Source organism: Anas acuta, chromosome 14, assembly GCF_963932015.1.
Source record: "Anas acuta chromosome 14, bAnaAcu1.1, whole genome shotgun sequence".
Lineage (NCBI taxonomy): Eukaryota > Metazoa > Chordata > Aves > Anseriformes > Anatidae > Anas > Anas acuta.
In genome coordinates this window covers 4,494,024-4,519,990 of record NC_088992.1, presented here as the reverse complement: position 1 = coordinate 4,519,990, position 25,967 = coordinate 4,494,024, and the positions used below count along the sequence as shown (strand labels likewise).

The following is a 25,967-nucleotide window of genomic DNA, read 5'->3' as shown; positions in this document are numbered from 1 at the left end:
TGATCTGACGTTTGCGTTGGCGTTCAATGAAACTTGCTGTGCCCCCTGATCTGTATCTTGTGCCAGCTGAAAAGTTTGAAAATAATGAATCTTTGGTCTCTCGCGTTGGAGTGCTAACAAATAAATCTCAGCAGAGTGCTTTTCTCTATTCGAGAAGCCTCGTGATGTCTGCGTGCAGGGCTTGATTTTGGATCCTGTGAGGTTGATCTCTGACCATGACTGCAAGCAGTGCCCTGCGGTGGCCCCACTGTGCCTGCCCCAGGTGTCTGCTGTCACCTCTTTCTGTTTCTTTTTCTTTTTCTTGATGTGTTTGCTTCCCGTAGGTGTTTCAGCTTTGGAGACCGAAAGCTTGGTGAAGTTGCTTGCAGTGTAAGAGCCCCACTTTTCCTGGCTTGGCTCTGGCGTGCTGTGAGGGGAGGCTTGGCTTTTCTGAAAGCAAGGCATTGCGCTGGATTTTTAAAGCTGTGGTCAAACTTTGCCTGGCCTGAGGTTTCAGCAGAGGGTTTTGATCGATACAGCACAGAGGCTGAGCTGAATCTGGCTGTGTCCATGTGGCAAGGAGGCTAATTCACTGCAGTGTTCAGACCTGGGCTGCCGTCACTCTGTACCGCTGGCACGGAGCACATTCAACTTTCTCCAGGGACAGAAAAAGTGGTTGTGTTGTTGCCTGGTGCCAGCCCCGTGAGCACTAAATGTTTAACAAGAGGTGCACTCCTTTCTGCTTTTTATCTGGCCGTGCAAGGCTAATTGGATGACAACCAAGGTGCAGGCGGGGAAGCTGTCTCCCTCATCTGAGACAAGTGCTGAGTTGTGTTGTGCTCAGCCTCGCGGCTTCGCTTATGGCTGGAAATATTTAACTCGCTCAGCAGAGTGAAGGAATTGGACTTGGCCGGATTTTGGCGATTACAGGCTAACCTTTGTCTCAGGCACAAAGCTGGAGGCCGCTCAGTATGCAGGCGTGTGTGCAAGCTGCGTGCAGCTTGGCTGCAGCTCTGCTCAGTGCTTTTGGGGGAGGACAGTTTGGCCTCCTGAGGATGGCTGGGGGGACAGTGAGCTTCGTGGGACATGGGGATGCAGCACCGGGAACAGGAGGTGGTCAGGAGCAGGCAGTGGGGAGAGTGCAATGTTTAGTAAGGGCTGCACATTGTCAAGGGGTAGTGAATCATGAATAATTGTGGTTTTCAACAGAAAAGTTACTGTGTGTGTGTACACATGTATATACGTGCATAGGTGCATGAATACGTACATGGGTAGAGGCCATCTGACTCTTCTGGGGAAGGATCCTGCATGCTTCCCTGGCTTTGCACCCTTTTTCAGTGATCTGCTGGTAAAGCCAGGCTGCCAGACTCTTGCTTTAACCCGATTCATCCTCTTTTATCATGATGCAAGCACGGCTAAGAAAGGTTACAAGGAGATGGGGACAAACCCAAAGCTGATGGAGACCTTCCTCTGGAAGGAAAACTCTGAGCAGGTCTCCAGCCTGGTGGATGGTGGCCACGAGATTACCTCCCAAGGGGTGCCATTCACTTGGCGTTGGTTTTTGGCAAGGACAACCCTGTTCAACTCGTCTTATTTGCTTTTGCCTGCTGGAAGGTGGAAGGAATGAGCTGTGGATTTAAGCGGTGCAGTTATCTTGCACTAAAATGCTGCTGTTTTCACAGGTGGAAACCTTTAGCTCTGAGTGATTTCACACATTTTCAAATCATAGAGGTAGATATTGACCTTATGTCAATGCTGTACAAAGAGCCAGCGCTCAGAACAAAGTAATGAGGACATGTATGTGCCTTAGGCACCTGTTGGCCTGGTTAAACAGCACAAAACTGGGTGCGTTTGGTTTTACATTACCTATATAGCTTGTGGTTCTGCTAAGAAAGTCTAGCTCAGTAATTCTTTCTATACATTACTGTGGCACTAAATAGACTTATTGCTACAATGGAAATTGGATGTGACCACTGTAAAGCTCGCGCTTGGAAAACCTGCAGTTAGTTTTCATAGTCCTTTTCTACTTGCTTCTATAGCTGAAGATACAAGTCATATATTCTATGCTTAGGTTTTTGAGATCAAATGTGGAAAACTCAACTTCTCTTTCTCTGTGTGATTGTTAAAGTATCCGTGGTGCTCTTGCAGTTCCCAGCGCTGAAGTCTTTTTCTATTCGGTCAGGCAATTATGTTCTGGCTTGAATATCAACTTATACTGCTTTCCTGGACTGCAGCCTACAAGACTGGGCTTTGTCCTCGAGCGTTTGGCACCTTTTCACTTTCTTCCCTGCTGATTGAAATGTGGGCTGGTTGGCTTTCAACATCCATGCAGAGGTGGCTGCGTTTTGTGATGCTCTTCGTGTGGCAAACGTGATCGGACTAACAAACGTGCAAGTAATAACTCCATGCGTGATGCCCTGTGCTGCAGTTTTAGGATACTTTTTTTTTTGTGTGTGTGTCACTGAATCAAACTTTCTACTTCTTTTTTGTCCCTGTTTTCAGCATTAAGCAGAGTTCCCGATCCTCTGAGGCAGCTGAGGATGAAAAGGAGCAGCGCACAGTGACAGTCAACCCCTCTCACATGAGAAAGGCGTTCAAGGTCATGAACGAACTGCGGAGGTACACTTCTGGGCATCCTCTCTGGTTTAGTGGGATTGTGCTGAATAAAACAGGCTCCTGGGAGATGTAATAAATAAATAAAAATCTCTGCCACCTTGGTCACAGCTAATGGTTGCATGGAGGATGTTAATATGCTAGTAGGAGGAGGCAGCTACAATACAGCTGTTCTGTGATGAGCTGCTGTACCCAGTCTCACACTTGCCTATGTTCGAGTCAGAAGGAAGCCAGCTACGGCTCAAAAACATTATCTGAGCAATATCCTGCTTTTATAGATGATAATTCATTTAGCATTTTCCATTACTTACATCAAATTTAGCTGTAAACTATGCTCTTAGCTGAGCTAATGGTCTGAAAACCAATAATAGAACATTTCAGACATTAAGACACCTACACATAATTACAGACCAAAGATTGTTAATGCACCGTTCTTATTTTGTTTAACTAGCAGTGTCGTTCAGTCTGGGCTTAGCACTTCAAAGTAGGAAGAAAACCCCAACAATTTAGAACTCTACTTGCAAATTTAAAAATCCTATTACTGGTTAAAAGAGAACACCTTGGTGTCTTTAAATAACTGCGTAGGTACAAGGAGAACAGAGGCTGAGAAGAACGCAGTTTTTAAGAACCACTGTGTCACTGATGTGATGACAGTAGCTGAGTCTGAATTGTTTTTTGGCTCTTACCTCATGAACCAGGCACAAGTTCAGCAGGTGTTCCTATAGGTAGTTCATTTGAGTCCCTTACCGTTCAAACACAGACTTAAAATCACATTTTTAAAAAGAATTCCTAATGGAAAGGACACGTGTCATACAAGTGAGTTCCCTCTCTCTCCAGACGGTATGAGTAAACATCATTTACTCTTTTCTCCATGCGTTAGGTGCTCAGAAGATGATGTAGAAGCCACCTCTCTTTTGTAGGTTAAATAGTTTCCCAACATACATGTTCTTCAGTATGGAGAAGGGTTAGAAATGTCTCCTTCCACAGATGTCGCACAGAAATTCTCAGTTGCATAAGGAACAGAAAATGGAAATATCTTTCCCTTGTAACAGTTAAATGAAGCAGAGTATGGTTTCTTTATATATTGGTATCCCTCTAGTCCTCTCTTTGTACTGAAAGCAAAGGATCTGAAAATAGAAGTTTGTGCAGCTATATTCAGAAATCTATTGTGCTACCATTATTCCTTTGTTAAATGAAGCATAGTGGGAATAGCTGGAGACTGACAATGTTTTATAGTGCCTGTAGTTAGCTAGATCTTGTGCTGTGGTCAAGTGATAAAAAAATGCAAGATTAAAAGCTTCCCTTAAGCACCTGTTTGATGTTTTCTTTTTCTGGGTACTCCTCCTCAGCCCCTGCTGCTGTTCTGGAATACACAGTTCTCATGTCCATTGTATTGTGCATTGAGCTTGTGATCCCTTAAGCCATCAACAATCAGTGTTAATAGCTACCTTGAATAATAGTGCCTTAAAGCAAATGCATCAAGAAATCCCATACAGAGGGTCTAGAAGAATCTTGCTAAGCCTTTAACCTATTTGCAATATGTTGCTCACTTGGAATTTGTAGCTTTCAAATGTAAATTAAATTAACTTTCATGAGTGGTGCTTTAAATAACTGTAGTCCAAAGAGGAATTGAACAGGGCATCTTTTACATAAGCTGAAGGATATGGGGAAGCTTCCATTAACAGACCATTAAAGAGCTCCCATTACCACCGTCATCTCCTCCAAACTGGGCTGAAAGCAGAACAAAGGTTATCAGTTCTTACTTCCTTCCTGTTTTCCAACTGTAGCCCTCCATTTCACAAATAATTTTGTTCGTGTAATCCAACATATGGAGGAGGAGACACACCTAGTCCGTTAGAAGATCTGTGTGTATTTATTTCATATGCGGTTGCCTAAGTGAAAGCAGAGCATCGTGATAAACATTTCTGAGGAGAAGGCGACATCTAGATTTACAGACACGGAACTTTTTTTTTCCAGGCTTGACATTTGGAAAGAACACCCTTATTTTGCATTTGTATGCTCAAACATCTTAAACCAACTTATTGGGAGGCTGAGCACTTCTAGCTGTCTACATCTCTGAAGCCCTGTGCAAACATTAACTAATGAATCCTCAAAGGATGTACGTGGGGCTGCTAGGAAAGGTCACTGATTAATGAAGTGGCTTTGCCAAAGAGGTACAATGAGTCAGTGGGGGAGCTCAGGAGTTTTTTGGTTTTCGTTTGGAGCCCCTTGTTTTTATCCTGGCGCCTCTTAATCCCAGACTAATTCCTGTTGTAAATGAAGTCCTCAGGCCCCCAGATAGACTTCACTGATGGGCTGCTCCTCCCTGGGCTTGGGGCAGCCTCTGCACTGGTCAGCACCAGCAGGTGTTTTGCTGGTCACGTTCTTCAGGGCCAAAATGTGCAGAAATAACATCGTTTTTTCACTCTACCTTTTTCCAGTGGAAAAACGAAATTACTGCGGGTGTTTCCTTGCATGACTGGTACTTGCTTTATAAATCTGTCAGGGCTTGGCTCCAGGTGGTGCCCAAACTCTTAAGCTCTTCTGTACTTTCTCTGAGCCCTACTTCTAAGAGGTGGAGGGAGTCCCTTTCCCATCCAGACCTTGTTTGGCTTCCAGAGTTTTTCTGGATAACAGCAGAACCATGGGAAGGGTTGCGGTGTCGGGAGGATTCAGGCTTTGTTTTGTAGGGGAGCACTGGTAGGAGCTGGTAGCTGAAGGACAAGAGGACCTTGCACTAGGATTTGGCAGGAGCTCAGGTGCCTTGTCTGTAACAGTAGGACTTCTGCTTACTTTTTAGGGGCTTTACCAATGTAGTGTTTTGTTTTTTTCCTGACCAGGAGTTCTGAAATGATCTTTGTCTTTTCTGGTGTTTTTCCAGCAAGCGGCTCCTCTGTGACGTGGTGATTGTGGCTGAAACTGTGGAGATGGAAGCCCACCGCGTGGTCCTTGCGGCCTGCAGCCCTTATTTTTGTGCGATGTTTACAGGTACTGCGCTCTGCACCAGACCCTGCGCTCGGGTTGAAGGGGCTGGGAGCTCTGCTGAGCCTCCGGCAGGAGCTGAGCAGAGGCAGGAGGCATGGCCTGGAGAAATAAGTACAGCTCGGTCTGCACTTCGCTGTGTGTGATGGATGTTGCTGAGCATCCTTGCCTAATTCATTTAGGCACAATTGATGGACTTGGGAGTGGAGCGTGGCTACAGGGGGAGCGCGTAGCACAGAGCTCACAGGAAGATTATTAGGAGGCTTGACTCGCTGTGTGTATGTTTTTTAATTCCTTAACAAGAACTCGGGTCAGGAAAACACACATAATTAACACCAAGCACATGTGCAGTGCCCTAATGGCTGTGGTGCACTTCAAAGAAGTTGCTGGCGTAAAAGTTGTAGTTTCTGTAGCCCAGCCCTGCAGACGCTTATTCGCGGTCACGGATGTTTAATCTCCCATGGCACTTGTTGCTGCTGCCCGAAATAACACTGTTGTTCTCCAGATCCAAGCATGTATTAGCAGCCCTGCCTTTTTGCAGGGAGTGTTGTTGCAGTCCAGCATATTTTGGTCAGGGCAGATGCAATCTTAATGAGAAGGGAAGGAGAGGACGAAATCCTTGCCCTGTTCGTGTGATACCTATAGCCTGTGCTTGTCACTGGCTGTGCCCAGGCAGAGCAGCAAGAAGAGCCATGTCAATCCCAAGGCAGCCAAGCCACCAGCTTATTTAAGTCCTTCTAGTACCATCAGTTTGGTCAGGAGCTCCTTAGCTTTCTTCCTTTTCCTTGCCCCTCCTTTCCAGGATAGAAGCTGGCTTAACCAAATAGAAATAAAACGTTTGTATGCTCTAGAGAATGGTGGTTACAGTCCCAGAGCTTCAGCATTTTGGGGATTTTTCCCACTGTTTTATGTTCCCTGGTTTGTGGCCTTGGGGAGGAGAAAGCCAAGTTCAATAGGAGCTCTTGGACCTGTTTGGAAGCAGGCCACGTGGATGCTTCTACAAGCCTTTGGGTTAGGCTTGCTTTTATTTTGTTTCGCTGGGAGCAGAATGCAGCATTTCTGAGGAAAGCCTGTCATCTGGGAATCCTCTCTTCCTTTCTGTAATGGAGGGAGGGAAAAAAAGCATATAACGCTGAAGTGTAAGTCGACGTCTGAATGTTAGATGAGATGTGAGGCTTGCCTTGGTGGCCTTGTCTGTGCGGTGAGCTCAGGGGGAAAGCATTTGTGTTTTTTAGGGAGCTGGAAGCGGGTGGGTGCTGGCCGTGGTGAGGAGGCGGAAGAGCAAGCCCTGCTCAGGAGCAACTTTTGGCAGAGGGCACCTCAGAGGGGACTTGGGAGTGCTTGTGATGCTCATTCCTCACGAGAATTAATAAATAAATAGAAAGTTACTGGAAAGCCCTCTGATCTTTAGAGGTCACCTGAGCGGGAACGCGGTGGTGCAGAGCGGGGTCGGGGCCGCTCGTGTTTCCATGCAGGAATTCTCCGGACGTGTAATCCCTCACGCTGCGAGTTAACCAGTAATCAGCTAACCACCAGCCGCGGTCATGCGGCTGCCTCGGTGCTGCCCGGGGCTGGGTGACAGCCCCCATGGGGCCCCCAGCCCGTCCCGGGGGCAGCAGGGTGTAGGCAGAGAACAACTCCCCGTTCGCTTTTGGTCCAGCTGCTCCTGAGTTTCTAAGGGCTGGATCTTCCTCTTGCAGAGGCTGAGCGTGTGATCTGCTTCCAGCTGCGTGTTGTTTCAGTCTCTGGAGGGTGAGATTTTAGCGTCGCAGCCTGGCTATTAGCTGTGTTTTATTTTTCAGTGTTGCTTTGCACGGCAGCAGCCTGGCTTGACAGCTGTGCCATGCACATACCTGCAGGATGGACGGGGCAGCAGCAGCTTGTGCTGAGTCCCTGCTGGAGGAAATGATTTTTGGGGAGCTGGGAGGGACCCCTTGTCTCACACCCTCTCTGCAGGTGCTGTTGCTGTAGGCTGGGCCTGATTTTGGACTCGTGGATGACCTTGTGATGACCGTGGGATCTGTCTTATACCACCTGGTGTCCTCTGGTTAGGCACGTCTCTTGACAAAAGCTTTTGCAAGTCCTAAAATAAAAGGCATGTTTTCCATTTGTATCCTCCCCCACTGAAGGAGAGATGGGACCCAGCACCTCCCAATTCTTTACTGATTTTTAGAGCATTTCAGATGGATGGTCCCTGTTGGCACCGTGCTGTGCGGGGATGATTGGTGGCAGTAATTTCCATCAGGATAGAATAAAACGTGGTAGTTTCAGAAAGAACAACAGCAGAGATGCTGCTGGGACCGTGCCTGTGAGAAACGTGGGGGAATCTTGGCAGTGCTGGGTGAGGAGGCAGCAGTGCAGAAGTCTTCCTTTCAGATCCCTAACAGCACGAGGGGCTGTGGCATTGGTATTCAGTACGCTTGTGAGCTCTCCTCCAGCACATCACTGACTTGGGAAACAAGCTGGAGCTGGGAAGCATCTCGAGCGCAGTAAATCTGAGGCAGGGCAAGCTGCTGTGCTGGGTAAACAAGGCGCTGGGAGCTGCTGCAGTTCTGACAGCAGCCTTGTGACAAAGCCGGGGAGCTGAGCTGGCTGGCGGCAGGAAAAAGTACAAGGAGGGAGAGAGCAGCGCTGGTGTTGTGTATGGGGCATGAAGGACTTGTCTTCACAAGGCCCTGGTGTCTGCAAGGTGCATGCCCCTAAAAGGGGTCTGCTTGAAGGCACGCTGCCTGTTTTCACATCTTTGTGCCCTCTTACCCTGTCCCTTGTATCTGCTTGGCTGCAGGGTGTGGGGTCGGGGTCTGTGCAGCACAGCCCAGCACCATTAGGTTCATTCTCAGCACAGTCCTCATCTAGGGGAGGTGCTGTTAATGCTCTGAATCACCCTGTCGTGAAGGGATCGGGTGAGGCTTGAGGGTACGGTTTGTGGCCTTTATTTTATTTTTTATTTTATTCTCAGTAAGAGGATGTGGCTGAAAGGATCCAGTCCCAACTCCACTGCTGTCCCTGTCCTGGGACACAACGTGCGAGCCTCACCTCGGTGGCTGTGCACGGGGATGTTATCAGCCCAGAGCCAGTGGGGGACGTTAGCATGAAGGGCTGGCAGCTTGCTGGTGGGTGTAGAAGCCCACACTGCCTTTATTTTTGTTGGCTGTGTCACATGAGCGCCACAGAGACAGATGATGTTGTCGGATCGGTCCCTCCGAGCTATTTCTGCATCGATATTTCTGTATCGATCATGGGTGAGAGCATCCCAGCCCCTCCTGCCCCTGGTTCCAGCGAGCGCTGTCAGTGCCGTGGCTGCTCCTCTTTGCCCCTTGCCTCTGTAGGGTTTTTGGCTGGGTGCTCCTTGCAGGCAGTGCCAGCTCCGTGTAGCCTGGTGTGTGTGCACTGGTCTGCGCTCAGAATCCTTCTCTCATCTCTGGAGATGGATTTTTTTGGGGGGAGAAGTGCTGGGAGATGTTTATTTTGTCAGTCAAAAAATCCTACCGACTTTGAAAGCCCCCCAAATGTAGGTCATTTATCCCTTTGTACTTGTACATTTGTATTCACGGGCTTCTCTGAAATAAAATTTTATTTGATTTTAAAAATAGAAGTTGGAGCAAATATTATTTCAGTCTGTTTCCTTTTGGGTGGTGCTGGCTCTCCTAATACTTATGGTCTGACCTGACTCCTGTTATTTGCTTCCTCGTTGGCATAAGCAAAGCCCCAGAAGTTTAATTTCCAGGCTCCAGGTTTTGCTCAGGCTCGGACCCCCTTTAGCATCTGACTCTGTGCCGTGTACTAACTGTGCCCGGCTGCATCTTGTCGTGCTCGGTATGGGGACGTAGGCTGTAATTACTTCTCACATAGGCTGCAGAAACTATTTTTCCTCTTAATCCCACAGCAGTATTGAGTCACCAGGTTTCTTACAGTAGTGATTATTCATGTCCTGGTTTAAGAATTGACATTTTTTCAAGCTGTCCTTTGTCTGTCTTTATTTTTTTCATCTATCGTTTCCTTTCTGCTCTTTCTTGGAGCTTGCTCTTTCTGGTCTGTGGTTCCTGGAGATCTCGCTGATTAGGCTGGGTGATCTCACCCTGCGTGTGAATGCTGGAAGGGGCCCTGGGGAGCCTTTCCTCCTCCTTCCCACCGTGCTTTTGTTACTGGGACGCTCTCCTGTAAGCATGGGGTCTGTGTGCGTGGTGCCTGCAATGACGAACACATCTTTTTGCACAGATGTTTTTTGTAAGGTGCAGCTGTGCGGACAGGTTACAGCAAGGTAATTTCGGGGAGAAGCCTGCAGCACACTGGATGTGTGCTGGTTTTCCTCAGCAGGTTTCAGGTTATTCCTCAAGAAATAGGGTGGTGCTATCTTTTATTGTAGGGTATACCATAAAGCACCCTAACAGCTGTTGCAGATGATTCATCTACCCATACATATATTTAAATATATTAGTAAAGCCCTCCTAAGACCTGTCCTCAGTCTCTGAATCTGTCCCTGTGATGAGACACGGCTGAAGGCTGTGTTGTTTTTTCAGCCCCTGAATGTGTTTCAATGCGGGTGAACCTTGCAGGTTCTTTTCCTGCAACAAATTGACCTTGCTGCATTTGTTGATGACTTTTATCTTCTATCAGTGTCTTCCAATGTTGAGGTGCTCTTTAGGCTGCATTAAGAGGTTTGGAGAGCCTTGCTAGTTGTCCTTAGGCAGTCAGGGATAGTGTCAGGGAGTCTATTAGACACCAGGAGTATGTGCTGGATGTGTGGGGAGCAAGGGCTGAAAAGAGCTCCTGCCAAGCAAACTCTGACTGTCCTTTTGAAATGCTTTTCAGGAGACATGTCTGAAAGCAAAGCCAAGAAGATCGAGATAAAAGACGTTGATGGGCAGACGCTGAGGAAGCTGATTGATTACATCTACACAGCCGAGATAGAGGTCACGGAAGAGAACGTGCAGGTGAGTCTGGTTCGGCTGCTCCCTGGAAACCCAAGTCAGAAGCTTGAAACTCAGAAGCCTTGGAGAGGGGTGAGTGATCTCCTCAGGCTGTGGGAAGTAAAAGGTTGAGCTTAAAAAGCTCAGCCTTGTTCAGTCTTGAGGCACTTTGCTGCTTTCCCTGTACCTAGCTAATGTTGCATTTAGCTTTAGTTATCAAGCTCTTACAATGAGCTTAGGCATTTGCATTCCGAGAAGCTGCTGACTTGTGGGTCAGTCTGTCAAAGGTCAGAAGATACTCAAACAAGCAGCAAGTCAAATGTGGTTTTATCTGCCTGTTAGTTTTTAAGTTCTTCTGGGGAATTTGATTAGTTTGGCAGAGCTTTGAGTGGAATATATTGTTAAAACGAGGGCATTCTTCCCTTCTTTGTGTGCATTCTGTCTTGGAGTTCTTTGAGGTAAATATTTGTCTGAAAGTGGAAGGGGTAATTGAAAGGCAGCCTTACAGATAAAGCAGGATGCAAGGAGGAGCGTTTTGTTGTCTGTGTCACATGGCTGTGGCTGCTGGTAAAGCTTTTTCTCTTCTGTTTCTTTGATTGTAAGGAAACGGCTGTGCACTTAGCCACTGATGTCTGGAAGGGATGCTGGGAGCTGGAGTGCGGGCATGCTTTTTGGTTGTTCCCTGGTTTTGTTTGCAAGCAGTAGTTGAGGCCTGTTGTTGTCCTCTCGGTGACGTGGGTATCGGGCAGGGGATCAGCAGCCGGTGTATGTCTCGCTAGAGAGATGGAGGGAGGGGAAATGCTGCTGCCTGCGTTCTGTTGACCTAATTAAGATGGCAAAATTAGACTGGTACGAAGTCCTTTACTGCGTGAAATTGAGTTCTTGCTGTGGATGGGACACGCTCGCCTGCTCTGGTCCCTTAGGGAGGGCCCAAGTTCTTGCTGTGGTTCTTCCTGCAGGAACCTGTGCAAATCCTGACCCATGTCTGCCTTCTGGTCTGAGCCCTGGGCCATCCTTCATGACCCAAGCCTGTGGGTTTCTTCTTTCTGCCCTCCCATGGTACAAACTTGTCTTTCTGGCCTGCTCTCGCCCTGGCTTTTGTCACATCAGATTTTGGACCCTGGTTGCCCTACAGTGAGGCTGTCCAAGCCAGGCCACTGAGGACCAGTGGTGAGGAGACCTTCAAGGTGCCTTTGCAGCAAAGAAGCTGATGTTCAGCCCCCCCGAGCTACCTGTCCACTGCAAGGTCCCGTGCTTAACTGCAGTGTGTAGTCAAGGTTATAAGGATCTGAGCTCCTGCACTACTTCAGTAATACGTAGTGGGGAAGCAGAGTAGATTCTTGGACTTCTGGGGACTAATGTTGGTGGAGGAAAAATGACATTTACACACTGTCAAGCTGCCATCTCTTCCTGGGGGAAATGTGAAGACTGTATCCACGTGCTTTCGGAAACGTGTGCGTTCCTTCCCTGCTCTGGTTGTTAGGTGGCCCAGAAGCACCCACTCGGCACGTGGGACGTGCTGAGCTCCAGCTGCCATCTGGCGTGCCAGATCCTGTCAGTCTGCATGGAGAGAGGCTTGCTTGAAGTTACTGCACGTGCTCTGGCTTTCTCCCCGTGCAAGCACCTCGGTGCTTGTGTAGAGCTGCACCTGCATATGAGCAGGGTGGCTGCATGGGCAGCTCCATCCTGCTCTGTATTGGCAGGGTAGACCTGCCCTGAGAAGTCCAGGTGTTTAATTTTGAATCAAACAGAAAAAAATATATATTTTTTAGTAAAAATTAACCATATCCTACCTTCTGTTGGCCTAGGGATTACAAAGAGTTGGAGTTAAGAGCTGTGCCTATCCTCATATTTTGGCTCACATCTCTTGGATATGATCAAAAATACATTTGGCGGATACTAAGATTTAAGCAATGAGCTTTTTCCCAGTCTAATAAAGCACTCCCTTTTCTTCACGATTTATTTAAATATTCACACTGTGAATAACTCTTTAGACTGGAGGTAAATTAATTCATGAGAGCTGGGAAATGAAGCTGATCTAGAGCAAGATCAACTGACTGGACCGTTTTGTTATGTAAAAATGTCTGTCTTGAAAATGTTTTGTGGAATTTGATAGATTTTTGTGATGAAGCCCATAGAAAGATTAAAGAGGAATTTCCATGCCATCTGTGGGCATTTAATCACTGAACAGAATGCCATAAACAGGTTAATGGGCACAGAGAGAAAAGTCTACATAAAAGAATATTCTGTGATTCCTCAGAAAGGTTCACCCAGGTAAAGGCAAACCAAAGTGAACAGTTAAGCCCTCGGTGTGGATTAGCAATGTCAGCCTTAGGAAGACGTGAGCAGTTTGGGTAATTTACCTTGTCACATCCTCCTGCTGCACGGCTCTGTCAGCCATCCAGCTGGAAGGGTGCCTCGGTGGTGCCAGTCTGCGATGTTTCAGCAATGTTCCTTCACCATCTCGTCGTGAGACTTCCTCAATTCCCAGCAGCTACCTCATGTCTGGAGCTCTGATTTCCTACCTGGAAGAGGGTGCATTAAAGGTTTTTTTTTTTTTTTTTTTTTTTTTTTTTTCAGTTTGACACCCAGTTGTTCAGATTTCCTCAGCAGATGGAAGAAGTGATTTCTGCGTATGCGTGCCAGTTAATTTCATTGTAGAAATTACAAGAAAAAAGATTGTTAAATGGCATTAATTGATTGTTAGGTGGCCTGAAGATGTTATGCTGGTGCTGGCGTATGGAGAACCAGCAAATTTATCTCAGAGCATGCTAGAGAATTATTTTATCATGTATTAGGAGGCTTAGAGATGCTCACACTCATGTTGCTGAAGCAGGTGAATTTTTGGCTGCCCTTGTCTTTGTTGTGGTGTTTACTGTGTGTGGCAGGAGACATATTGCACTGCAAATAGGAGCCCAGTGCTCCTGTGCCAACAGTGCTATGCTGCTGGAGCACAACATCCTGCAGATGGGCTGGCAGTGGGAGGTGGGTCAGAGCTGTTGTTGTTCAGGGAGGAAGGCTTTATTCAGACTTGAACAAGAAGGTTTTCCATCCATGAGCAAAAATACAATGGGGGAAAGTGCAGAAAACTGATGCCAGAAGTCAACGGCTGTCCCTGATCTGAAGGTGGGAACAAGCAACAGATTTGGAGCAGTTGTGTGTGGGGTTCCCTCTCCAGGTACAAATTGCTCTTCTTCTGTATGTATGGTAAGCATCTTCCTTTTGGAAGGCAAGAAGTTATAGGAGTGATCCATTTGGGCTTCCACTTCAAAATAAAACAGCTTCTCCACCCCGAAACCCTTTGTGGTAAACATCTGCATGCACGAGGCTCTTGGTGTGCTTATCTTGGAAAAGAAATTGTGCTGAAGCCCAGGAAGATCACAGGTTTTGGGTGTCCAGGTTGGTTGTGACACTGAATGAAGAGGAGATCTAGGGGGAGGCCTTTCATTCTCCTAGGAGCTCCTGTCTGTAGGCAGGGAATACAGTCCTCCTTCAGCATTTTGTACCCATCCTTAGTGATGGCACTTAATGACTTGCAATCTGAGAATTACCCTTCCAATTAAGAAAGTCACTACCATTAGGGTTGTAATGATTCCCTGGGAAAAGTCCCGATTAACCTGATTTCGTGATTAAATTCCTATTAATGAGGTGCAGCATACCACATGCGTGGTGTCCTTGTACACTGCTGCAGTCTGAGGTATGGCTCATGGAAAGAAAAATGAAGAGATGTCTAGAAATCAACTGACTGGGGGAAATAGATGTTGGCACTGTCAGCTTTCAAACATAATAATCATAATAAAAAATGTCTCGAGAAAGGAGGAAAAAAGCTTTGCTAGCATCTGTAGTGCTTCCTTTTCAGAAGTGTGCTTCCCCACCTTGTGTTTCACAAAGGATTTAGGACTTCAAAACAGAGGAAGGAGAGTCTCAGGGGGGGAAAGAAGTTTGGGTACTACAATAATGAAGGGTGTTAAGTGGGTCATTTCATCTCCTGTCCCTCTGTGTGCTCCAAAAGCTGCAACTACAGCTCGTACGGTTTGCAGAGCGCCGTTCAGCTCAGCTTTAGGAGATGCAATCAATCAGGTCTGTTTTCTCCCTGCTGTAATAACTCATTGCTTTGCGTCACCCTCCTGGGGTGCTGGAGAGGCAGAGTTGTGGGCTGGGGGGATCTTTTCAGCCTTTGGGAAGTCATCTAGATCAGATTGGCCTTACAGAAAGGTGAGAAGAAACTCGTGTGTGGCATCAGAGGACTGTGCTGGAAGCCTGGCATGTGCTCCTCCACTTTTTTTTATCCCACTGTTTACCCAGAGGCGGTTTAGCTGTTCTGTGCGGTGAAGCTGGAGCAGGTAGATTAGGAGGGAAGTTGCAAGCTACTCCCCTGTTTTCTCTCTCCTCCCTGTATCCCTTCTTATGCCTGTTCCTGGAGAGGTTTGTGGCTTTCTGATCCTGCCACGCATGCCGCTGCCTGGGCTATTTCACCCCAGGTGGAGCATTTAAGTAGAAGCACCATTGTTCACGCTTGGCACTGCCTGGTAGCAACTGGGGAGTGATAAAGCCTTAATTACCTTCCTCACGCTGAAAAGCCACATCACAATAATGCCGTTTTATCTCTGTTCCATGTGCGCTGTTGAGCTATTAAGTCAAAACCGAGCATTTAACCTGCCTTGCAAATGTGAGCCCTGCTTGTTTCTCTGCTCGTGGTTTCCCCCGGGAGCTGTCTCCCTGTTTGGGCAGATGCACGGGCCCAGCTGTGGCCCTGGATGTGCTGCTGAGGATTACAGCCAACACCCTTTTTGGCTTCCAATTTGACTAAATTGTCAAAGCAGCTTAAAAGCTTTAACGTACCTGCTTTGGGGAAGCATTCCTCTCCCTGTTTTGCAGAGGAATAGTGCAGGTTGCCTCTTGGCCGAGGTTACCTGCAAGGCTGTGGCAGAGGAGGGAACTCACCCCGGTCTCTGAAGCCTAGCGTTAATGCCCTGAATATGGAATGAACCTCACGGCAACACGGATCGCTTTTGGCTGAAAGATGTTTCTGCTTCGGAGACATCAAAGGTTTCTGAAAGTGTTTAATTGCACAGACAATGTTCTGTTACACTTGAGGCTGGTACAGAGTCTGCAGGGTGAGAGCACAGCTGGAGAAATGGATGGTTATTGCTGTTTTGTACCGTAGATGAGGATCTGGACATAATTTATTTAGCAAAGAAATCAGTCTCAGTAGCAATAGCAGGTAATTTTGATAGTTTTGAAAGAGGATTGGATCTGGTGAGGAGGCTGATCTGGTAGAGAAGCCAGACGAACAGTACGTGCTTTAAATTGTTCACAGTAGTTGGAGCTCAAATATTAAAAGCCAAATCCAGACCCAAGTGAGTAACTTGCCTGGACTTTAATGGGGTTGTAGCTTGGTCCTGCTGCACGTTTAGGCAGGGCATTTCCTCTTGTTATTTCTAAAGGAAACAGACATTGTGCTAGCGGATATCCTTTGCTTGCTTTTTGCCTTCCCTGGTTAAAAAAAAAAAAAACACAAAAAACCCCCAAAAACTAGAGCGGTAAGATGTTCAGCTGGGAAATAAGAAAGAGAAAATGAGAAAATCCACTCGTCTGTTGATAAGCTATTTTTATCCTACTTCTAAAGCATGATATGATAATGCTCCTTTCACAATAACTGCAGTGGTGTGAGGCAGCTTCTCTGCTGCCCTGTCAAGCCAGCCTGAGGCTGCAGGACATCAGTGCTGGGATGTCCAAGGGGCTCTAGCATGTGGCTATCGGTGATGGTAGCTCAGAGGCAATATCCCCAAATGCTTCTGCTAGGCACCCACCTGCATCTGCAGGCACGCTTGATGGTAGGGTGTGCTTGGAGGAAGCTCTGGCTGCTCACAGGTAGTCTGCAGGGAGTCCCCAGCCCTCGTGCAAGTCAGGCTCTCACCTTTCTGCTGCTAGAAGGAGCTCGTTCAGCCAGGTAGAAAGCTGCTCACGGCTAGGTTCCAAAACTGCAAGAGCATTGCCATCTTGATTTAATCAAAACCACAAAGTAATCTCCTGGCGTCAAGAGGCTTGGGGCAAAATGGGCTCCCAGGTTAATTTTTTTTTTTTTTTTTTAATGTAGCCTATTGAGGTGGCTGCTTGGCAGCAGTCAGGTACTGTAGGTCTGTGCTGGAGCTGGGATGTGTCAGAGGCTTAGAAAACACCTGGGGTGAGTTGTGAGTGTCCTGCCCCAATGGGAAACTGAGTGTGGGGGGAGGCAGGCAGGGAGAGGAGGTCTTTTTCCCTTCTCTGCCTTCAAGACCCAAGGAGGTGAATGCCATTAACCTCCTTGTTTTGTGTAACAGCCACATTTTTTTTGGTTGGAAATAGTTTTCCGGAAATCTGTGCTCAGATGGTGAACACAGATGCCCGGTTTGAAGACCATGTGTGAAGCAGCCAGAGCTACGGAAGAGCTGGGATCAGAAACGTCTGCAGTTGCTGTAAGACATAAGAAAGGAAGTAGCTGATGTCACAGGCTGTAACATCCCGACCGATGTTATTTTCTACTTCCTATCCTTGCTCGTTGACTCCCAAAATGGTCTTTCCAGCAGATGTGACGTTCCTGACCTAGTTTTGTCTCTCTTTTCTGCCCTTGGTTTTGTAGGCACGAAGCAGTACCTCATTTTCAGATGCAGTCATGAGCCACAGCACTGAAGTGTCCACAGATTTTGTGTGGCTGAGGACGGGGGCCGTTGATTTGAGTAGTTGGCCCCTTCTTCCCTGAGAGCCTTGCTATTACCAGAACCTGCTTGAGCTTGCTGCTGTCTCCCTTTCTAGTGGGGCAGTTTGGGCACTCTGTTCAAAAGCCAGCATGGTTTTGATGGAAATAAGGAGGCTCACAATTCTGAGGGTGCTGGGGTGTTATGGGCTTTGAATGTGATGGTAAAACATGCAAATAATATAAAGCTCTTTAGGGGAAAACAAATCTGTGGGTGGGACCTAGCTGCAGCAAAGGCAGAGATTCAGGTGCGTCCCTGGTTGCTTGTGTTTTGTCCTCCCCTTACCCAACTTGAGGTCGTTTGAGGAGAAGAGCTCTGCTCTCAGCCCAACACGATGTAGCCATTTCCATCTCTCAGAGAATGGAAAGTTCTGTATATAAATACTGCTGAAACGTTAACCTTCTTTCTCACACCCTACAGTGATGTGTCCCTGTTTGGAGGGGGCTTGCATCTAACTCGTGCAAGTTGGGAATTAAACTTTCTCTGTTGCTATCTCCAATTTCCCTTTCTTGTTGTTCCAGGTTTTGTTGCCAGCTGCTAGCTTATTGCAGCTGATGGATGTTAGAAAAAACTGCTGCGACTTTCTTCAATCCCAGCTGCATCCCACGAACTGCCTTGGAATTCGAGCTTTTGCAGATGTGCACGCGTGCACCGAGCTGCTGCAGCAGGCAAATGCCTACGCAGGTGAGGAAAAGGTCGTCTGTTTGTTGGGGTAAACCTGCTTGCAGGTGCAGCAACTCATATGTTGAGCAAGATCAGTGTGTAGTGGTTGGTTTCATCGTGCTTCTGGTATTAGGCCAGGAAAGGGAATGTTGTAAATTTGTGACTTCTTGTGATGCTGCAAATTGTGAAATGTAGTTTAATGGCAAGGAAATGTGCAGAAGGATTAAAAAAACCCACCACCACCACCAAAAAAAAAAAAGCCAAAACACAGAAAACCCAACCCCACAATCCTCTGGATCCCAGCCTGCAAAATAGTTCCTTGGAGTGTTCCTAGTAAGCTCTTTGGCTTCCTGCTCAACAGCACGGTGTTGGAGTGCTGGTGTTCACCCATTGCCCTCTCAAAGGGTTTGCTGCCCTTCGAGTGCAGGAAGCAGTCGCTGGGGCTTTGTGCACTCTAGGAATAACTGGCAGTGGGCAAAATTAAATTTTGTGAGTGGGAGTGGGAACACTCAGCTACAACAAATTGTCATGCGGCTTGAGCCTCTGATCTGTGGAGCAATGGTAGCTTACACCATGGGTAGATAAACTCTTATTTCCTTAATTCCTTGAGTGTGGGTGTGTTTGGTTGCAGTAAGTAGGCGCAGGCAATGGCTTTCAGCATTCCTCGTCTGCGTTGTAAATGTAAAGCTGTTCCAAGTGGGCCTGTACTCCTAACTCCCCTGCACTTCCCAGTCTCCTCTGGGACAGTTGCCCTTAAACTCTGCTCAGAATTTTTCTACTCGGTTTGTTTTTCTGCTTTTGTGTCTATTTATATAGGCAAAAATACACCTGCTCTCTCCCAGAGCACCTGCTCCGTCCTGCACTATTTGCCTTGGTATGTTTTTGTCCTTAATTGGGCCATAAGTGGGCTCAGCAGAATAAAAAGGTGCCCACTGAGTCCTCCCCTATTCTTCTGCAAATAAAAGTAAAACCTTTTTCAGCTGCTTTGGCTGTATTATCCCCTGGAGGAAAAGGTACCCTGGAAGGAATGGTTAATTTTGTAAAGGCTTGCTTGTAATATCTCATTATCCTTGCTTCCAGGCCCTGTTTAATCTTTAACTCAACAAGCAGTGCATTCACTGTATATTTATTTGGTTGTTTGGCAATTAGAAAGTCTGCTTTGTTGTTTTATTGGCCTTCATAAGTCCCAGTTAGTACAGTAGCCCATGTAATGTTAATGAAACTCCATTAATAAAAATGCCATTAAAATTCTTTTCGCTATGTTGTTTATGTAACAGCATTAAACCAAGACAGAGGTCCCCAGGCTCAAGAGCCCCTGCGTGCATGAGCTCAGTTCCTTGGAAGTGCTTGGTTCTGGCCAGTGGATAACCTCAATGGGTAGAGGAGCTGCCTTGATAGAAGCAGGCTCAAATTATTTTATTAAAATCAGTAAATATTTTTACTCGCTTCCAACAAATAACAAGAGATCAAATATCTTTCTACTGCCAGATGCCAATCCAGAATGAATAGGAGATTGTGTCCAGAAGTCAGAGTGCACACAGATTACTGTGTCAGGAGCATTTCCTGTTTTTCAAGTATTTAAGGCTAGAAAAGTTCATTAGATCCTATATATGATTTCCAGCATAACACAGAATTAAGCTTTATTGATCTTTTTAATCAGAGCCTTTGGCTTAGCTGTAGTGTTTTGGTCCCCATCAGACTAAAAGGGTCTGTGGCTGGGGAAGCCCAAGTGCCCTCTGCAGCAGTGGCATTGGTAAGGAGTTGTTCGGGTGAGATCTCCAAGGAGATACTCTCGGGAAGCTGTGCCAGCTTGTGTCCCCGTAGTGCTGTTTTTTGGCAGGCAAAGTACTTTGCAGAGATGAAATCAAGAGGCAGATCTTGCTGCAGAGGGAGCTCTTTGGATATATGAGTCTGAACTTCTCAAAGCTAAAGGGGTGAGGGCTTGAAAAAAGCTGCTTCAGATCAAGTGGCTGAGAACTGTGTTTCAGGCAAAGGTAAATGAGACATAGAAAATGGCAGGTGAGATTAAATTGGGGTGTTTTTCTAAGAAATGCTAGGAAAACTAAAATTGTCCTCAGCCAGCTAATGGCCATTTTGACCTAGAAATTCTTTCCTAGAAAGTAATTATTTCCTTGTGCCCTTCGGCTAGATGTAAAGCATGACAGATTTGATGATCCCTTTTGGGCTTGTGCTGCAAACTGAATTCTTCCAGTTTGGGATTACAGCCGGAGATGTGAATTGCTGTATTTTGTTTTCAGGTGGCTCCCAAAGTTACAGCATGGAGGAATTTGGAGGCAAAAAAAGGGAGGAGAAATTTGTACGGTTGCAGTCTGAGTAGGAAGAGGCAAGGCTGCCTGGGAAGATGGGTGCTAAGGGTTTAGAGGAGGGGGAAGCTGAAATTTATACGTTTTTGAGGAAAAATTAAAAGGTGGAAGGGGAGATCCCATATGTGTGCATGGAACAAGGCTTCCCTCTTGCCTATTTCTCTGTACGCCCCTTCGTGCACACAGATCCAGCTGGGTGCTCTGGGAGCCTTCCCTATTCACTGCTGGCCTGCGTGCACCAAACTGACTGTGTTTGGCTGGTGCTTGTTGACGATTGGCTTTGCTTGAAATAACTGCAAATACCAGGCACCCTCGATGGAGTCTCTCATCTAAGTGTTGAGTAGATTTGCTTCTGAGTAGGTTGTTGAAACGGGCAAGAATTGAATCCCAAGGTAGCCAGGTTACTTACTGCTTTAGGAAAGTATCGACTCTTTTCTCAATTGCCACTAGTAATCATATCTGCCACTGGAAAGTACCTCGTGGCTTTGCAGAAAGTTAAGCTCCATTTTATGTTTTATTGCCGTTTACAAAAGAGTCTCGTGGAGCTTGTGTTACTTCAAATAACATCTCATTTCTTAGCCTCCTCTGAGACTATTTTCTTTTTGTTCGGCCATTCGGTTGCAGTGTGGTGTTTGTCTTGGTTGCCCAGAGCTGTAACGATAGCAGTTCTCTAAATGCTGTAGCCCTTCCATTGACTTAAAGAATGGATTTCATTATAATTTTGTGTTCCCCTTTTTCATTTGTTGAACAGAGCAGCACTTTCCAGAGGTGATGCTAGGAGAAGAATTTCTTAGCCTTAGTCTGGACCAGGTTTGCAGTTTAATATCAAGTGACAAGCTCACAGTCTCCTCTGAAGAAAAGGTACAGTAAATCATATAGCAACAGTGAATTTAAGAATGCTGAATGTTTCTAGATATTACATTGGAAACTGTTCTCGTGTTATGCTCTTTAGGGGCCATTTTCTAACAGAGCTCACGAAAGGAGAATTTAAAATAGCGCAATTCCTTAAAACGCATGAAAATGACCTTCAATTGGTTGTTCTTTATAGGAAGTAATGATTCTCAGGTCTGTGTCTCTTCCAAAAGCCCTGGGGGACAGAACTGAATTCCAACTAGGAATCTCCCATCTGTTGTTGATGTAAAGCTTGTATTACCTGTTGTAAAACCTCAAAAGTAGGTGAATTGTACTGCACCAGGGAGGAGTACTGCCTTCTGTTGCACCTTGGACAGAACAAGTAAAGGAGGCCCACAACTGAGAAGGAAAGAACTATTTTTCTATCATGAATATTTTTTTTTTAATGGAAGAGGGAAATAAGACACTGTTCTGTTTTTTTGAGGCTGAAATGTTGAACCATCTCATGTTGTCTGTAGTCCCAGGAAGGAGCACAAGCAGTGGTTGTGGCACTCAGGGAACTCCAGGTCCTCTTTGTCATGACCTGCAGCAGGTTTCTGGGCTGTGTGCTTCAAGTCTTTCCCTCTGAATCATCACTACATAGAGGTGGACACCTGTAGAAGCTACAGAAGAGCTTGAGGGTCACCTGGCTTGTAACTTCAGGCCCCCAGTTTTGATGGGGTGGGGCTGGACCCCGGTGTGTTGGGTGCTGCTGTGGTGTCCTCAGCTGGCCTAGGTGTGTGCACCCGTCCTGCCCAGTCCATCTGTGCTGCAGATGTGCATGTGCTTGGGCCCATACAGGCTGCAAAGCTTGCCAGAAAACCTGCAGCACGCGAGGTGTGGATGGAGACACGCTTTGTTCAGATCCACAGCCAGCAAACTGGGAGGCTCTGGGAGTGTGTTTCCATAGGGCTTGGGCCAGCGTGGGCGTCTCGGTGGGGTGCTGATCTGTGCCACACAGGCAGGGCCAAAAGGGAAAAAACAAATAGTGTGAACTCACAGCAGAATTGCTTTGCGTGGACCAAGCTGTCTGCAAAGGGAAGTGCAAGTTTAGTAACCAATTTTTCCAGTCCTGTGCAGCATTGTTAAAAAGCTTTCATTGGCCTTGAGCCCAGAGAAATCAAAGTGTTTGCTCCCTCTTCTCAGCTTTACACAATCAAAGCAGTATTTCTGTAGATGGTTCTAAAAGTTGAATATGCAAGTCAGTGCAAGGAAATGGAAGCATTAGCTGTACATTCAAAGCAACAGCTACCAGTAACAGGAGAGAGGCAGAGAATGGGATTTGAGTATAAATGTGAAATATGTGCTGGAGTCCAAAGACCTGCTGAAAACTGAGGGCAGAGTGGTAGGCTGCTGCTTTGTATTAGCTTCAGTGTGACAGACGAGCAGTTTTCCTGACCTTTATTCTTCCTATCTGGTAATGTGTTTGGTCTAAATATCTATGAGTGCATTTCCACACACATTTATATGTGTGTGTGCATGACGGAGGATAACTATTTTTCAGCACTAAGATGTAGTAAGCAAGCAAATGCTTACAGACGTCTGAGGGTTAAATTGTCCCAAACACTTCGTGAGAAGCTTTCGTGCTCCTGTTCTTGCTGTGTCCCGTGCTGCAGCCCATGAGCCAGAGCATTCCCATCTCTTGGAGGTGGAGGAGTTACAGCTGAGTCCCAGCAGGGCCAGAAGGCAGCGAGCCCCGGAGGGGAGAGTTGCCCCTAATATGCTTCCAGACCAGGCGTGTGCCCAAAAGCTTGCATGTTCTCCCCTTCCTCTGCCATCCCCCAGACTAATACTGATTGGCCTAATAAAATGTGTTCTTTATCTCTGCAGATTTTGGCATAACAATATCCCTAGGCTATCGTGACTACAAAAATGGTTTGCTGCCACAGAAATGATTTAGTTGTAAGATGACTACTCCAAGGAATTTTCCCCTTTAATCAGAGATTATCATCCCTTCTATCCTCCCCCTTGCTGTTGCCAGCCTCTGCGGTTGCACGGGTCCTGCTGGCCTAGGACAGAAGTTGGGTTTGGTCCATGGCTGCTCCTTTTGCTATAGTTAAGTACCCTAAAGACAGTTTTATTGGTGCTTTCTGCACCTGACCTAATTTACTCTGTAATTATAACGGTGTGTGCAAGCAAGGAAAAACTGTTAAAAAATCATGTTTGCTTGTATTTACTAACTATGAGTAAAATGGAGGGGCTTCCAGCCCTCAACAAACGGCTTCTCCCACCTCTGAATAGTGACGAAAAACTTCTGGGAGGGTTGGGATTTTTTATTTTGGGGACCGTACACAGAGCCTATTAATTGACCACTCCTAGTATGCAACAGGAGTTGATGCAGAGTTTGGTCCTCGGTGCTGGGAGCATCTCACAACTGGATTTTTCCCTGCAGAGGCTGTGAAAATGTCTGTGTGTGCTCAGGTGGTGTGAAGGGTTTACCTGTCTACCTGTCCAGGCTTTACCTGCCTGCTCCATGGGGTGGGAAATCTGCTGCTCCCCAGCTCTGGGGCTGCCCCTACAGGTGCTGGCCATGAACCCAGCCCATGCCTCTGCTCTGAACAAATGCGACTTGAGCCAGGGACAGGGCAGGGATCCCAGTTCTGCAGGGCACTGGAAACAGATGTGGTGACTGACAGCCTTTAAATTGAGAGATCAGTGTCTCAGATTAAGATTTTTTTTACCCCATTTCTTAAAATTAGAGCCAATGGGAGATGCCAGTGGGTGACTTTTAAAATTTCTGTTATTTTTGGAGTAGGCGCAACGGGGTAGTCAGCGTGTGCCTACCTCTGGAATAGTCTCCATCGTCAAGGAGGGTTAATTCCTCATACACACTTGCTGCTTTACCTTCCTTTAACAATTTTTCACTGTCATCTTGATCTGCAGCTGGATATGTTCCAGTCCAGTGACCTGTTCTGCTGGTGCGGAAGAGGTTAATGAAAAGCATGTTTGTGGGCTAAACATCGCTTTATGCTCCTACCATGCTCATTTGCAATTAAAAATCTCTTAACAACCTAGTTTCCATTTTAAATGCCTTGTAGCTGAAGTGAAATAGTTTGTTTGTTTATTTATTTGTGCTTAAAAATACTTCAAGGTTCTGGAGTAGTTATTTGCCTCTGCGCTCGCTGGGGTTTGATTACAGGGCTCCCCGTTGCGTTGCTGAAATCCTTGCTGCAGCTTCCTGAATTCCAAGCAGTTCAGCAAGAGCGGTTGTTGGCATAGGAAATGAGGCTCCTGCTTTACTGCTCACTTGTTTTTTTAAGTGTATAGTTCAGCAAAGAGGAGGAAACCCCTTTGCACTCTGCCTCTCCTTTGTGCGAGGAAGCGACCGGCGGTGCCTCCCGCAAATACATTTCTTGGCAACAACTGGGGACCGAGAGGCAGTGCCCTTGGTTCAAGTTAATGCTGTCAAATTACTGACCTTGGACCAAAGAAATGGTTTGCTGGGGGGACTGGAAAGAAAGAAAAAATAGCTTTGCAAATTGGCCTGACCAGGCGGTGACCCTGGAGGGAAGTTGAAGCCACGGGCATGGGCTGGGTGGCTGGGGCGAGGGGGTTGCAGCACCACGGGCTGTGTGCATGAGGGATGTGTCCAGGTCCTCCCCAGTAACTGGAGAGCAGGATCAGTGGCATAATTTTGCCCGTAGGTGCGAGTTAAGTGTCAGAATTTAATTCTGACTCTGTGGGGAAACTCCACTGTGAGGATCAATATCCTGCTGTGCAATATCTGAGACAGCACCAGCCCCTCGCCTTGCCTTTGTGCCTTTTTTCAGGAAGCATTTTACACTCCCAGTGACGTTTTTAGGCCTTTCTTTGGGGAGGAGTGTGGCTGACAGTTATGTAAGTGCATGCATATTCATGCACAGATCATGTAGGACACTTCGGTACACGTTTGTCCATCGCACAGGGCGCTCTGCTGCACGGGGCTGTTTGTGTGCAGCGTGTCACGGAGCCAAAGTTTGGGTCCTCATCTGCACGGGCTGCATCCAGAAATAAAACTACATTTGGGCTCAGACCAGAAGTCCATCGTGCCCTTGTTCTCCTGTGGGAAGTGCAGCCCTGCCTGTAGTATCTGGGCATTTTGAGCAGTGAAATAAATGCAGTGCTGAGTGGGGTGAATCTGTCCTGTGGGTTTCCTGGGTTGGGGGGCACTGGTGCATGAATTAAATACGGTGAGGCAGCGACTTGCCATGAGAACAGGCTCCAGGAGGGGCGATCTTTGTTATCAGTAGTAATCGTTGTGGCTGATTTCATGAATAATGTCCACCACAAATGTCAAAAGGCTAATTAAGTTTCCTGGCCGCCTTCCAGTACTCCTTACTGTACAAGAGGTGCATGATTGTCCTGGACACATGCTCAGCTCTGAGAGCGATACAGCACATTGAGATATGGAGTTGCTTATTAACATGCACGGTCAGCTCGCCTCTCGGCTACTGTGGTGCCTGAGCTCTTTGCATACTGTCCTGACTTTTTCATCTGTTTGTTTGATAGGGATCTCGCGTCTCCTTCCTTTGACATTGCGAAATCACAATGCTCCTGATTTTGGGCAGGTGACTGCAAGCCTGTTCTCTTTTGTACATTAATTATATTTTTATCTGTGTAGGTCTTTGAAGCGGTTATTTCTTGGATAAATTATGAGAAGGAGTCTCGCTTAGAGCACATGGCTAAGCTGATGGAGCACGTTCGCCTGCCCCTTTTGCCCAGAGATTATCTTGTACAGGTTAGTCTGCAAATAAGTAATTAATATTGCACTAAAGCTGATGGAAGCTCCTTAATCAGTGTCTTGTCTGTTTGCTTCTGAGATGGGTATTTTTATGTAGCTGAGTCTGTAAACAGGAATAAAATGGAAAAATTGGGTGGAATCTAAAATC

At 46.7% G+C, this 25,967-nt stretch overlaps 1 protein-coding gene across 4 annotated transcripts in view; it reads left to right on the top strand.

Moving 5' to 3' along the window:
- The window catches only part of KLHL3 (kelch like family member 3), a 41,171-nt gene that overhangs the window by 4,890 nt on the left and 10,314 nt on the right, over positions 1-25,967 (top strand). For 2 of the 4 annotated variants that reach the window (XM_068697950.1, XM_068697951.1), the window contains exons 2-7: positions 2,482-2,598; positions 5,474-5,580; positions 10,387-10,508; positions 17,743-17,905; positions 20,960-21,069; positions 25,700-25,816. In XM_068697950.1, the coding sequence (XP_068554051.1) occupies positions 2,482-2,598; positions 5,474-5,580; positions 10,387-10,508; positions 17,743-17,905; positions 20,960-21,069; positions 25,700-25,816 (736 nt within the window). Of the gene's footprint in view, positions 1-1,684; positions 1,711-2,481; positions 2,599-5,473; positions 5,581-10,386; positions 10,509-17,742; positions 17,906-20,959; positions 21,070-25,699; positions 25,817-25,967 lie in introns of those variants that run through there. The other 2 variants (XM_068697952.1, XM_068697953.1) reach the window with 2 other exon arrangements.